The sequence below is a fragment of the Tamandua tetradactyla genome, chromosome 5 (genome assembly GCF_023851605.1).
Source record: "Tamandua tetradactyla isolate mTamTet1 chromosome 5, mTamTet1.pri, whole genome shotgun sequence".
NCBI lineage: Eukaryota > Metazoa > Chordata > Mammalia > Pilosa > Myrmecophagidae > Tamandua > Tamandua tetradactyla.
The window spans coordinates 124,633,249-124,648,926 of record NC_135331.1 but is presented as its reverse complement, the minus strand read 5'-3'; the positions used below and the strand labels follow the sequence as shown (position 1 = coordinate 124,648,926).

At 34.9% G+C, this 15,678-nt stretch overlaps 1 protein-coding gene across 5 annotated transcripts in view; it reads right to left on the bottom strand.

The window, feature by feature from the left end:
* Positions 1-15,678, bottom strand: part of ADGRB3 (adhesion G protein-coupled receptor B3) — a 723,849-nt gene that overhangs the window by 326,477 nt on the left and 381,694 nt on the right. For all 5 annotated transcript variants that reach the window (XM_077162185.1, XM_077162184.1, XM_077162181.1 and 2 more), the window contains 2 exons: positions 12,843-12,911; positions 9,373-9,481 (listed from right to left, as the gene is read on the bottom strand). In XM_077162185.1, the coding sequence (XP_077018300.1) occupies positions 9,373-9,481; positions 12,843-12,911 (178 nt within the window). The remainder of the gene's footprint in view (positions 1-9,372; positions 9,482-12,842; positions 12,912-15,678) is intronic.

Genomic DNA, 15,678 nt, shown 5'->3' with positions numbered 1-15,678 from the left:
GCCATTGCCAGATACCAGAGAATTTTCATTAAAATACAAACTCATATAATGTACATGTAAGGTACTACAAGAAAAGAGGTATTCCAAAGTAAAAATGCATGCATTCTATTCTTCCTTAGTGGTAAGTTAAATCAGGACGAAAAAGCAAAGGCTGCTAAAACAAAATCTGGAGCCTACTTGACATATTTTCAGCAAAGGAACAGTTAGGATTAGACTAGAATTCAAGATAATATGGGGATAAAACAGGAAAAAGGGCACTGGGGTTATTCAAAATGAAAAAGACTGACCCTAGTTTGGGAGAATTTTTCAAGGACAAGAAGCATATTCTAATGATGCCATGAATGCTAATGTTCTTTAGTAAGCACTATAAAGCAGATATGATAAACCGGAAATATTTTTTTTTTCATCCCAGTTAACTTCTAAAAGCAAACAGGCCTACTGACAATTTGAAAGACCATAATGAGATTAGTGCTGTATACTCTAATTAAGGTCAAGGGCTACAACTAGGTAGTAGTACTTCCCATAAGCAATGCATTTTTTTTTAAGTTGTGGTGATAAACATGCTTGGAAAAGACCTCTCTAACAAAAATGATAAATATTTCTTTAAAAGAAATACAAAGCAGTTTAAGAAAGCAAAATAGAATGAAGTAGTCTGGTTTATGGTTATATGAGTTCTAAGACTTCAGAAACAGAAGAAGAAACAAAAATGGTAGGGAAAGGTGGATCTATTTCATTTAACGCGCACTTCAAGCTGAATTAAAGCTTTATAAAGCCATTTTTTTTTTTTTTTTTTTTTTTTAAATTTTTTCTAATTTTTTTAATGGAAAGACAGAGAGAAGGAAGGAAGGATAGAAAGAAGGAAGGAAGGAAGAAAGGGAAACATTTTTAAACATTTTCTTGTTTTATTGTATTCTGTTTCTCCGTTTTTGTTACATGGGCTGGGGCCGGGAATCGAACCGAGGTCCTCCGGCATAGCAGGCAAGCACTTTGCCCGCTGAGCCACCGCGGCCCGCCCTATAAAGCCATTTTAATGAATATTTCATTCCTGTCTCTGCCTATGTTTTAGACAGTAGAAGGGTGACAGGATTCTGACAATGTCTAAGGATAAACTGTTCAACCTCAACTGAGAAGAATAAAAATGAAATGGGCTTAACTGTAAGAGCAAGGATTTGGTTGGACTCAGGACAAAGAACAAATAAAAAATAAATCCAAGCAAGCTTACTCTAACTTTAGAAACATTTAAATCATTGCCAAAGTAGAGTTTTGGTATTTATTTCTAGTATGCTTTTCCAAAACTGTACTATTTATGTGACTGCATTCTTAGAGAGGCAATGGAGACATTTCCTTGAACCCTCTCTTTCACACATTATTTCTATTAGTAAACTCTGCAGGTCAACCATGAAAATACATCCAGCATCTGACCTCGTCTTACCATTTTCACTGTCGCTTGGTCCAAACAACTATGTGCTCACACCTGGCAATAAACTCCTTACTGGACTCTTTGTATCCACTCCTGCCCCTTCGGCTATTGTTCTAAATTCAGTAGTCAGAATGATACCTTTAGAACATAAATCAGGTCATTTCACTTTTCTGTTCAAGTCCTCCAGTGGTTTTGCACCCCATTCAGACCTGTAGACAAGGCCCTCTACCATCTGGCTCCTCACTCTTTTACTGCCTGTCATCCAGCCACATACTACTGGATTCCTCTGGCTTCCCCAATACATAAAACATAGGGATGCATCACAGTCTTTGTACTTAACTATTTCTTCTTCTCATCTCAACGTATTGTAACTCATGCTCTTATAGCATCCAAATCTATATTCAAATACCACTTCTCTCATGAGAGGCCTTCTATGACCATTTCATCTAAAATGGCACCGCTCTCCTCAATGTCGAGCCCCTTAACCTGATGGATTGCCTTATTTCTCTTTATAGTACTTATAATCACTGAATATGTTAGGAAGCAATTGTTTGATGTTTGTCTCTGTGCTATAGAATGTAAGTTTCACAAGAGCAAAAGCTCTGTCTGATTTTTTTACTGCTAAACCCTCAGAACCTAGAACAGAACCTAGTGTGTGCTTGTTTAACATATGTCTGAGACCTCTTTAAAGCCAAGGAAATTCAATCTACCACACTGACATTAGGAAACATATAAAATTTGGGTTCTAAAATGGGTGGAAGAGAGCTAATCAACACTCCCTAAATAGTGGGCTTCACTTGCCACTAGCAGGATCTGACATGACCTTGCACAACAATTTACCCTGTGTCTCCACCTCCAACAATTTGGAATATGTGGATCATAGAAAATGCATTGAGATAATCCCTATTAAATGAGAAATAATCAAAGAACTCATGGTGCAACATATTGTTCCAGGTCATAGCTTGAAATTATGTTAAAATATTCTCTAGGGAGCCAGTACATTAGCACTACAGAGGAGCAGATATTTTTAGTTTTCTCTTTTTGACCTACAGAAAAACACACCACTTGCTTCACGTGTCTAGCAAGAGTGGTAGAAAGGCAGTAAGTGAAGGTAGAACCTGGTATTTTCAAATCCATGTCTAGCTGACTGAACAGACGTCAGATGCTGCAAATAAAAAAGATGTTAAATTGTTTATTTTTCAGACTTGGTGTCAACTGACTACAAGTGTCTTATTTTTAAAAGAAAGGAAGTTAAAGAAGTGATGGAGATGTGTGAACCACAGAACTAAGCAGTAACATAAAGGAAAATAAGTCTGGAAAAAGAAGCAACTTTATTTTTATAATTATATCATCTATTGAAGGTTGGTTTCTCAATTGAAGAAAAAGATAGTTACCAAAGGAAATGATTAAATTTTACCAGTGAGTGGAAGAAGGCACATAGATGTGATGTTGATGAAAAGGCATTGTTCAGAGACTGGAGATGTCAAAACTATTATACCTTTCTTCAGATTGAATTTGGATTCAATTTCAGAAAATATCAAGTATGAATGTTCATTCAGAAAAGCCCAGTGTTTCACATTTCTAAACCAAGAATAGACTACGATATTTAGGTGGGCAAAGAAAAATGTCTTAACTCTGATATTTTCAAGGTACTGGCCTTATTGGATTACTAAAGAAGAACTGAAACTATATTTTCCAGAGCCTTACATCTTTTAGGGCTTATCTGTACTAGCAACTTTTGAAATTTCTTACAACTAATAATTATATCATTTTCTATTGCGGTTATTATTAATCTAAAAGCATTCACTTTTTATCTAATATTGTCAACTTTGAAAAATTCCTATGGAACACTTGTGAGATAGCAGTAAGTGGGTGTAGCACATTCATATGAACAAATTAAATTCTTAGAGATAACTGTATCAAATGTTAATGATGTGATCCATTGAAATCAGAGCTCTGATTTTTAGATCATGTTCACTTTTGGTTGCACTTTTCTAGAGAACTTTCATATTAAATCATCAGCTATCACACAAGATTTTTCTCAACTCTGATACGCTAACCTTCATTAGCAATTAATATTAACTACTGTATTCATTTTGAAATTTTCCCTTCCTTCTGTTAATTACATAACACTGATTTTATACTGCCTTCTGGCTACTTTTGACCATTCTTACTCTGACATCTTACTCTGACACCGGTTTTAATGTAGGTATTGCCATAGTCTCGTCTCTCTTATTATTGTCTCAATAATCTAAAACACTTTTATATCTTCAAATATTACTTGCATGCACTGATTCTCAAATGTGTATCTAGAGATTTGACTTCACTACTACAGCCCAAGAACTCATTTTCTTTTTCACTTGGAGATTACAGTTATATCTAAATTTCAATATATGAAGATATTTTCAAATGTTTACCAAATAAATATAACCTCAACTTCTTTCCAACAACCTGCTCAGTTTTGGAATCCTATCAATTCTATGCTTAAACAGACTCTCAAATTCATACCTACATTTTTTTTCCTTTTTGCATGGGCAGGCTGTGGGAATTGAACCCAGATCTCCGACATGGCAGGCAAGAATTCTGCCACTGTGCCACCATTGCACTGCCCCATACCTACATTTTGTTTTCTATTGTTATCACGGTCAATTCAAGTCTTAATTACCTCTTTTATAGGTTACTATAAAATGTCTTCTAACTAGTGTCCATGTTTATATTGTTCCCAATCTCAACAAATTCTATATTCTGCTACAACATGTTCTACCATAGTACAACTCTAATCAGTCCAAGTTCCAGTTGTTCCCTATTGTCTTAGAATTCAGAACCAGCCCCATCATGTCTCAACATGCCTCTCCAATTTTATTTCACTTAATTATGTACATACATGTTTCAATCAAGACAAACCTCTTTATTATCACCTAAACACAATCTCAACTTTGACATCTCTATACCATCTTTGTTAAAAAAAAAATCCTAGAATGTGGCACAACTCTTTGTCACTCACTGCCCTTCATTTTTAATGATCACCAACCTAGCCATCCTTCAAAGTCTACATTAAATACCTCCTTTCTTAAGAAATTTTTCTACTTCTAACACAGAACAACATCTCTTGTAATGAATCTCATGCTAAATTTAACTTGGTGTTTTATTTGTTTGTGTAGTTCTTTTATCTCCACAACTAGGCTGTATACTTCTTGAAGACGAGATTATTCATTTATTTTTATTTCCTGAATCACTTAGCAAAGACTGTGTATAGTAAAAGATAAATTCTTCCTTTTTTAATTGAACATAGATAGTGGACCAGCAATATGCAACACATCACTGGTTTCTGCTGGATTCAATTTAATGAATACAATTCAGGTTACAAGTCCAAAACTAATTAATTTCTAAAGAATAGGCCATTATTATTAATAAGTAAAGCAAATATAATATGCCACATGGAGTTACTATAGAAAATGCATGACTATATACACACATATATATATGTATATAAATCCACTGCAACTTTAGACCAATCTTTAGAATAATGGAGACTCACACATATGCTTCATCATTCTAATCATGTAGGAACCCAAACATTCTATTCTGTAATATTTTTGTGGCTGGGCCACAAAAATGTATTTTTTTCCTTTTAAGGCTTCATGTTCTTTGTTTTATGTTACTTCCTCCAAAAGATTCAAATGTGTCTAAATAATGGTCTAAGTTTCATCCTTTAATCCTAGTTTATATTAAAAGAATGGAGAGTTAAAAGAAGTTGAGAGTGGTTAGCAAGGCACAGAGCACTTGCAAAGGACTGAAGAGAAAATGTTTGAGTAGAAAACAGAAAGTTCTCTTCAAAGAACTTTAGCTGATATTAAATAATATTAAGATATGGTCTTCTCTGACTTAACTGATTATAGTACTTTAAAAAACATCTTAATACATTGAACAAGGCACATTTTCTGCTAAAACAAAAACCCATACCTACACAGCCAGCATATTTAGAACATTTAGAATACAATTTTACAGTAAAATGATGCATATTTTGAAACTTGAACTCTTTCTGTAGCATATCAATTTTTCACAGTCATTCATTCAGTTATTGTATCAACTACTTAGCAGAAGTGGGCTTTATGGGCTTTATGACATTTATTTTTTGACCCCTAACTCTCTTTCTCCTGAAACTTGCTTTCCATATTCTAGAAAAGTGAGGTGGTTATAAAAATAGGCTTTATTAGTCTTTAGTAAGTTTTGATTTAAAGTCTCATTTTAATTATCATGTCTATTTTGAATGCAATATTCATACTTGAGTAGGAAAAATACTCTATGGAATATCAATTATTTTATCAACGTATCAGTGTATTTAACATCTTTTTTTAGTAGAAATAGTGTAGCCAAGCCTTGTGTTATACTTTCTGAGATCATAAATCTTGAGAATTTGATCAAAGCTCTGGTCCTGCTCCCTAGGAAAATGAACGTGCACACATATACACCAGGATGGTAACTGATTTTTAGCATTTTAGAGCTTTCATTTATCAAAAGCTAATAAAGGTTGGGGCATCTTTCAGATAAAAGATGCTTCAAACCTTTTCATTTAACTATTTTTGAAGAAAATCTTTCTAAAATATATTAACCATTTCCCTTAATCAGATTATAGGAATTTGTGCCTTGACAAATTGAGGTGATCATTTTAAACATCAATTACCGTCTTTAAGTCCTCGAACTAATGTTCTCAAAAGTAAGACATAAGGAGTTGCTTGGTCTTGCAATATGGACTTCATACTCTGTTGTATTCTTTTAGGTTTTCTTTGCCCTTATAGTTTCAGCATTTCATCCATTCTATTTGGTACATGTGCAGCCCTAAGAGCCCACTCTCTGCTTCCAACTTGTTTTATCTCAACCAAGAACCAGAAAACAGAAATGCTGAAACCATATATAAAGTTAAAATGAAATGAACAGGGCATAAGCAAGTTCTGAGACTCCCTTTTTAAATCATATGGGCTTTATGACATTTATTTTTTGACCCCTAACTCTCTTTCTCCTGAAACTTGCTTTCCATATTCTAGAAAAGTGAGGTGGTTATAAAAATAGGCTCTACAAAAAAAAATAATTTATGACCTCTCTAAAAGAAATTAATATATTTTGAATTTCTTTAAGTAGGCTTAATCTAACACCCTCTGAGGAAAATGGTAATAAGAAAAGCATTCTTTCTTAGTTTCCTAGTCTATATTCGTCATTCACATGTGGCAGGTATATGTGTGTGTTTGTGTGTGTGCTTTCGGTACAGTGACCTCAAAGCAGATAATTACTATTTGGATTTACAGTGTATGAAGAATGAGTGCCAACTCACATGTTTCATAATTAAATATTATAAAATATTCTCTATCTAATCCTCGTCCAAAAACATTGAAAATTCAGACAATACTGTGTATTCATGTTCTCTAAATACTAATACCAATTGGATAGCATGAAGAATATGAATTGTAAGTGATTATTATTCATATTATTCAATTTGATGCTAGTAAACATACTATGAAAAACACCTAAATATTTTGGAGAATAACCTTCCATTCCAGTCACCAAAGTGTCAGACTTTAGACTAGTATTTGGGGAAATCAACAATAAATAAGATCTTTTTGAGTTGTCAGTATACTAATGTTTGTGATTTTTATTCACATAAAACATAATCCCTTTTACAGTTAATATGTACTACCCCACAATCAGAAGACTGAACAATCATACTGTCCTTGTACAAGATTGAACACAATATAGGAAAATATTGGCTGTATTTGCATCAGTCAATTGTTTTAAGTTACTGCACTTAATATACTTCTTAAAGTTTAGTGACAATAAAGGAATTAGGCAAATCTGGATAACAATGCAAAAAATAATATACATTTTTCAAATATATAATTTTGATAAGTCAAAAGAAAGGTAAAGAGGAACAAATGTTTGCAAGTTTTAAAGAGACATTTGTAGAATTATTATAGCAAATGACACTACAACTATAGAGAATTTGATGTGTTTTTGCTCTGAAACAGCCTACTTTGAGTCCAAGCTTAACTTTATTAGACTCTGAGATTGATTTTGTGTTTATAATACTTTCTGAACTCATTCTGAACAAATGCTATATATTAATCTGATAAAACTTTTAAATAGCAATGATTTTTAGAATTAGATATTAACATTTACAAGAAGGACAAGAAAACAATAGCTCTTTATTTATTCTATTCCATTTTACTTATAAATTTGTCAACTGTCCAATCTGGCACAGTAAGCACCCTTCTTAAATCCTTTCCCACTCACCAAAGAAGGCACAAGGACCTTAGGAAAGTGGTTCCAGCTTTACTGATCAGCATTCCCAGAATCTCTCTAACCGCATTCTCCCATGTTCCCTGAAACCTATAGCCCACCATGCTAAAACTTGCCTTCAGATTTTGTTTGCCTCTCTTTGTCCAGTTACTTTTGGAATTTGAATTTTCTCTAATTTCTAAGTCCATCTTCAATACAGACACTTTCTTTGTTTTCTTTGTCTCTCATTGTCTATAGGAAGGAACAGCTCACTCCATTCCTGCCTGAACTGGCATAAGCTTCTCCACTGTCTGGGGAGAAGTTTGGGGCTTTCAAAATGGCTCAGATGGGGCATTAAGACAATGAATCTAACTGGTAAGGTCTCATGCTGCCTGAAGAGAATAAGGATATGTGGGCACTGAAATGCCTCTGTTACACAGAGTCTACTCAATTGGAGACTATTACTGGCCTTTAGGAATAAATCCATACAATCTGAGGTCACCTTAGTGGAAGATATCCTAGGTTCAAACGAGTCTTTGTGCTTTGTGGTACTAAAGGACCGTCAACAGAAATCAAGGGTAAAATAAACCATCAAAACTCTTAATTATAAACTTATTATGTTCTGACCAATTCAACAAACTCCCCCCAACAAGAATTGATACTCCCACCAAAGTAAGTCTCTTCTTGACCCAGAAACTGAAGGGTAAACGCCCATGATTAAGAACAAGAGATGAAATATATTTATTAAACGCATTATTATCTGTACTGAGTGGTCATTATGTGAAAACTACTAAAGCATGACAAATGAAAGAAAATCTCTCTGAGTCACAGTCACATTATAAGAAGAAGCTTTAAAGAAAGGGGAAAGCTATAAACCTATCTCAATTCGAGGTGAATAATATTTTAAAAGACCAATCCTTTGTTTTGGCCATTTTTTCAAGTGCAAAGAGAAATATGCAATTTTGTTAATATAATTGTTGTTGGCTCAATGCATACGTGAGTGTTAAAGCATGTGTAGGTTTTGCTCTTCTGTGTAATTCCTCCTTATTCTGAGTGAGTGTTAAATGCAAATAATGAAGAAGTGTGTTTTCATTTTATGTGATCTTGCCTTATGGAATTCATTACAGAAGGATCTGAGAGATCCACTGTGCCCTCGAAGCTACTCAGGAAAACTGCAATGGAGGCACTGGCTCTATCGCTATGACCCTTAAAGCATTCTGACATGTTCTATAACACACAGATTCAGCATCTGCTTCTGACACCCAGCAAAAATGTAACAGCATTTTTATGAATGCATGGAAGCTTCTGAGGAGTTATTTTTTTTCAAGCACAGTAGTGTATGCATATTTAAAATCAGATTGTATAGCAATGAGCATTTGACAAGTGGAAAAGACGAACACGTTCTCCCTTACATATGCATATGCCAATACACACGAGCAGGCCTACATACATTCATAAAAATGTGTGCAGATCCATACATCTATATGAGGATATGAAAATGTGTATGCATGTGTAATGTATTTATGCTTGGGCCTATACAAAAAAAGCAGACACTAAATATGTATTTACTCACATAAACTTGAAGATATGAAAAATGGATATTACACACAGAAATACACAGGGTAGATACTTGCAATTTTTTAATTTCAGAAAAATTATGGGGAAAAAATCCTATGTCTTACCTACATTTCCAGTCATTAAGTATGAATTCTGAAAGTCCATCATCCCCATTCCAACAATGTGTATAAAATCTTCAATCACCTGCATTAACTCAATCGAGCCTGGATAAATCTACAAAAATAAGTATAGTTTAGAAGGAATAAAAAGTCTTTAAAAACTAAATAATGAGGTTGCAAATGTGCTCTTGTGCATTTTAAGAAATTTCTGCCAACAGCTGCGCTTTTTGAATCACTAGTTGAGAAAGGTATCATACATCAGGCACTCTGGAGACAATATGACACAGTGATTAATCCTCAGTAAATCTAAGGAAACAACATACCTGTGGGACTGCATACTCAGAAATAACATGTCTACTTTTGATGGGCTCCTTCCATCACTTAAATATAACATAGACCAAACACTGAAATTGGGCTCTTTGCATTGGTTGGCATCATGTTGATATTTACAAACTGCATAATTACATCAACTGCATAATAAATAAATAAATTGGGAGAAATATTTATTGTCCAATAATTATAATATGAGAGAGAAGAAGCAGCAGAAGCTCAAGGAGGTTAAACAAAACACCTAAAGACTATTATGTGTCTTCGCAGGTTCCAAATACAGGGTTAATTCAAATACAGCGCTATATGCCTCCATGGCCCAAGGGTTTTCCCCAACAATGTGCCACCTCATGCAGTGCAAACTGAAGAAATGTTTTCTTGACCTGATTCTGGCAATATATATCTAATAGCGTGTGGAACAGAAAGGCCATTTGAAAGGCCACATGAATTTTAGCATGTGTAAGCTGTAAAGCTTATAGTCAGCCTGCATTCTATGACCACATTAGAGTAGAAAGCCTTCACGTTAGGTTCATTTATCTTCGCCATTCGGCACTGCTGCAGCTTCTAGCCATGAAAAATTAAGTGGGTTGGAGAGTTCTAGCTGCTTTGTGTGTGCAAAGGCTAGAGCAGAAGGGGAAGCGAGACTGATGAGCAAGAAAGTACACAGTTAGGGCTGGAAAGGCACTGGAATAGGAGGAAGACGGGTTAAGCAGGGTGGGTAGCAGGCACAGAGCATTTTTCAGGGGCTTGTAGTTGTACCTATTTAAAAATCAGATGCTGATATGCAAAAATACTCACATATACTTGAAGATGTTAACAAACATTGAAATGTGTGACACAGATATTTGCAATTTCTAATTTCAGAAAGATTTAGGGGGGGGCAGGGGAAAGTCCTGTTTCTTTTCTACATTTCCAGTCATTAAGTGTGAATTCTGAAAGCCCAGCATTCCCATTTCAACAAAGCACATAAAATCTCCATGGGCTTCAAAGCTTTCTGCTACTACTGCTTTTTTCTTCTGTTTTTGTGTAGACATAGGTGTATATGCGTATGTGTAGTCAAATGTTCTAGGACAGGGGCTGTTAAACATTCTGTAAAGGGCTAAATAGTAAATATTTTCAGCTTTGCAGGTCATGTGGTCTGTTGGAACTAGTCAACTCTGCCGCCACGGCAATCATAGACAATATATAAATTAATGAATGTAACTGTATTTCAAAATGTTATTTACAAAATACATGGAGGGCATTATGTGGCTCACAGGCTGCAATTTGCAGGCCCTTGCTCTAGAGACAAGCGCATTTTCAGTGTAACGTGAAAATAGAGAACACAACATCATGACTGATACAGCTAATGACTTGTTGACTCCAACCATTGCAGTAATGTATAAAATAGTGCTATGTAAAGCGTAGTCTTCTTTTCACTTTACTATACTATCAATTTACTAGGATGCTTTGTCTGAGCATAGTTTAAGTCTTTATAACGGGAGCTGACAGGTAGCTTCCATATTTTGAAATGAATTTTTATGGTTCAAAAGTGAAAATTTTCTTACAAAAACTTTTTGACGTCAGTATTTATCATTTTATTCAGTATTCTACATGCACTCAGAGCTCCTTTTATATTTTATTTTGTTCAAGCTACTTCTCTAAAATAAGATAAAGAGACCCATAAGAGATTATCTTTGGTATATTTCAAGCATCCCTCATTTCTGGAAAGTTCACAACATTGACACTGCTTGTGTTATCAACTTGGAGACCCATTTATATGTGATAAATTTTTCACAGCACCTTTTAGTGAAAGTTACAGTTATTATTTTTAATTCAAATTATTTTAAAAATAATAGCACTAAGGATCATTACTACTGAAAAATATTTAAAAGATATGAATATTGCTCGTTTGAAATCACAAGTAAATAGATGGACTATAGATTCAAGAGCTTCCATTGACTACAAAAAGATCTCCCACCATTTATTATTTGTTCAAGTTTGGACCTCACAGTAAATAATGCCATCTGATGAACTGCAGTCTTGTTTTAGATAGGGTATTATACATTTGTTCTAAATATACCCATAATTAATAGCCTTCAGCATTCTACAAAGATGTGCTTAGCCTTTGCAGCTGGATTCTAAGGAAAGACACCATTTTTTTTTTTTTTTAACAGTGAGTGAATGAGGCTCTCCTCTAGAATGCCAAGGACAAATGTATAATTCAAACTTGTAGAAAAAGATAGATTCAGATCTCAAATAAGGGGTGATTTTTTTCTCATTATAGTGAGAGCACAGAATTTGCACCTAATAATGAGGTGGCCCCACAATGGCCTATTTTTAGAGCCCCAATCATAATAAGTGCTAAGGGCATGCCTTACTTCTGAAGGTCCAGAAAAGGATTTTGAAGGGAAAAAGGAACAGGAATGGTTCACAAACCTAAGTAAATATTCTTTTCTTTTTTTTCAAAATTGCATTGTTGTCTCGGAATTTATTTCAAGGGCCAAGCAGAAAACTTAAGGAACTTGAATTCAGTTAAGTTACATAGGATTTTTAAAACCATGTTTATTTTCCCTTCCTTGACCTCTAGCCCACTTTTTGTGAAATCAACAAAAAATATTACTGACCACATGTCAGATACTATAGCACAAATGATGGTGCAAGGCATTTTAAAATAGTAACTAAACTAATAAGACTACTTTCATGGTAGAAAAAGAAAAATTACAGTAGAATTTTTTATGAAAATTCTTGGTTTTGAATAAAAAGATACGTTAGTATATGTTTTATAGATTATGTTTAGTATTGTGGCAAATGCAAATGATTTTGCTAGTTAGTATCCCTTAATTTGATTTGAGATATATTCTTTAAGATTTGTTGTCTTCCCCATGGTCTGTAGGAATGCAACTGATTGGAAAGGCATATAGTCATTATGAATTAATTCCTGAAATAATTAAGGAATCACTACTCATTATTTCACATTTATAAATATTACTTAATCCATATACCGGTATGATGAGAGATCACTTTTTTCCTTGAAAATTGGTATGATATAATCTAGAATGCCTTTTTAAAATCTCCTTATATGATCTTATAATACCAAGCAAGTAATTACTTTATCTATTTTTTTAATGTAATTTAATTTTTAAGTTCTGAAATAATCCAAATCTTACCTGTTGTGCATCTTCCCATTTTTCTTTGTTTTCTTCATCTAGAAGGTTGCTAACTATTTGAAAGAAGTTCTGCAAATTAAATTAGATAAAGGATTTAATATTACATGAGAGAATGCACTTTTCAACAACATCATTTGCTTTGATTAGGTGGTAAAACTGAAAACACATTGCAATATTGCTTTATGAACCTAACATATTATTCAAGATCTCTGAGGATACATTTTTAGCACCATTAATTCTAGGTACTCTACATAAAATCATGCACAAACCTCAGAAGAAATCAGATATATATCTTCATCTACTATTATTTGTTCCATTATAGTCTATATTCTATTGTCACACCATGGTTTAATTGTTCCTTATAAAATGTTTTATTCCTTCTGTAATGAAATTCATAGATATTTGTCTTATTACAAATTATCCTGATATTACTAACCCTGGCTGTCACTTATACTGTTGTTTGGAAGACATTAGGGAAGAGCAGTGACTATGGGCAAAGCTGAGGCAAGTGACAGGCTTCCTCAATTGGAATCCTAGCTCTGCCCTTCCTGGCTATTTCACCTTGGGCAGGTTATTTGTCCTCTCTTAGCTACAGTTTCCTCATCTATGAAATGGTGATAATGGAGCTACCTATTGCAAAGATTAAATGAAATTTTCCAAGTATCTGGCATATAGCATATGATAAGTGCCCAATAAATCCTAGCTGGTTTCAAATTATTATTCTATACTCCTCTGCCTTTTGCCAGCAAACACAGTGAAGGAAGGAACAGGCACACTAATATTTTCCTATTAAAGTTCCAAATCCTTGCCATCACCCTCCTCCCTAAGTAACTGCTAAGAACCTACAGGTTTTACCTTGTCTAGCAGTACCCACAATGCAATTTTTACCTTTGCTTGCCATACAGGCAGGCACATTTTGGTGTTCGTTTTTCACTCACCATGCACATAATGACAGCGACTGAGGCTGGTTTCAGCCTTGTAAGTGCTCGTTTGATACATGAGGTATTTTTATCAGAGACCTTCCTGTCCCCTTTCCCTGCACTGTGGCATAAGACACAAGAGCCTGGAGAGGCAACCAGGATGCCTGCTGAGGGCGAGTGTGGACTTGGGGTCATAAGAGACCCATGAAATGTAATGTAAAGTCATGGCCAGACATTTGTTTAAACCACACAGACACTAGTTGCTTGATTGTGGCCTCAAAACCCATCTCTTCAAGGTGGTCTAAACAGAATTTAGCAGGAGCATTGCCTTATACTCCTGCAGCAGCTTAAGACAGGACTCTCTTGAGGGCAAAAATAATCATGATTTTTTTAGTCCCACCAGTCTGCCTGCCTATATAGCTTTTTCTAAATAGACCTTTGTTCTAATTCCAAGTAAAATCACCTGGGTGTTTTTGAAGAAAAACAAAGCTGCTTCATTTCCTTTACTCTCGTGGTTTGAAGCTGTTAGTGTCTATATTTAATTGCCCTATTTATGCTATTTATTTTTAATAGTTTCTGGCAGTCACATGGTTGAAACATGTTTCAAGCCATAACCTCTATAAAAGTTGCAGGGTATTCACTCAACTCTCGAAAAAACTGCAAGTCTGTTTTAGACCCATTTTCTATTGGCATAACCTCTTTGTACTATCAGCCATTTTTCCCCACTTTAAATTTCCTGGTTGGGGTGATAACATTTTAAAGGCTCAGTGCATTGAGCTGTTATTGTACCTATGGGCAGAAAGAATTAACCTTCCGACTTCTCCAATTGCCTACGGCTGGTTAACTCAGTAGGAGACATGGTATTAATGAGGTAAAAGTTGCAGATTTCATCCCCGAACATGCCAGTTAGCTGTGCGGAGGTGCACAACCACGGACAGCAGCATAAGCTCTGCCAGCTTTCAGGCAAACTGCACGCTGTTGCTAAGAAGAGACACTAAGAAAATGGGAAGCAGTGTGTACAAATGCTTTTCCAATTCTGGGTAAACATCTCACAAAGCATGCTTTATTAGCAGTGGGTCAGTAACCCTACGCTGCATATTATGGCCAGAGAGTACACATGATTCCTTGATAAAAGTAATAAATTCAGAGTTCAGTTCTTGAAAAAAATCACCAAAGAGCATACATAAAACCACACGTAACTATGATATTCATTCAATTAAGCAAACAGAGAATATAAAATATATTTTGTGTCATTCTCCAAGGCCAATAAATTGGGCTTTATGAAATCAGAGTCACAAAGCTGGTACACAATAAAGATTGTGCCAGAGAACATGTTCTCCTTCTATCTGACGGTTGATTGGATTTGGGAACCATCAGCTGTAACACTCTGACTAATGAGGGTCATGTATGGGTTACAGTGAGCTAAGCTGGAACATCTCTGGGTGGGGGATGAGTGCCTGGGAGAAGTCTTTCTTGTTCCCAATATATTCTCAGCACATAAAATGCCTGGTCCATACCAAGTATTTAATAAAGTTCTAAGCTAACAACAATCATGAAGTTATAAAGTCAGTACCTCAGGTTTTAACAGAACACTCAAGCACCATCCTTCGAGCTGACACTGATCTCACATGCATAGAAAAAAATTGATTATAACAGACACACCCCCACATACTCATGTCAATCCACTTCGGCATTTGCTCATAGAGCTGACACACAGAAGAGAACAGAACCAAACAGAAGATTATTTTGAAGAGGAGATTCATAACATTTCAGGCCACTTGACCAAAGTTTTGAGGAAAGTATAAAGCAGCTTCCACAGCAGCAGAATTTGCTTAGAGTTCTTTAAAAGCTCTGTTAATGGTGGTAGTATCTTGCTTCTGATGATTTACGGATCAGATCATGCATCTCAACCTTTG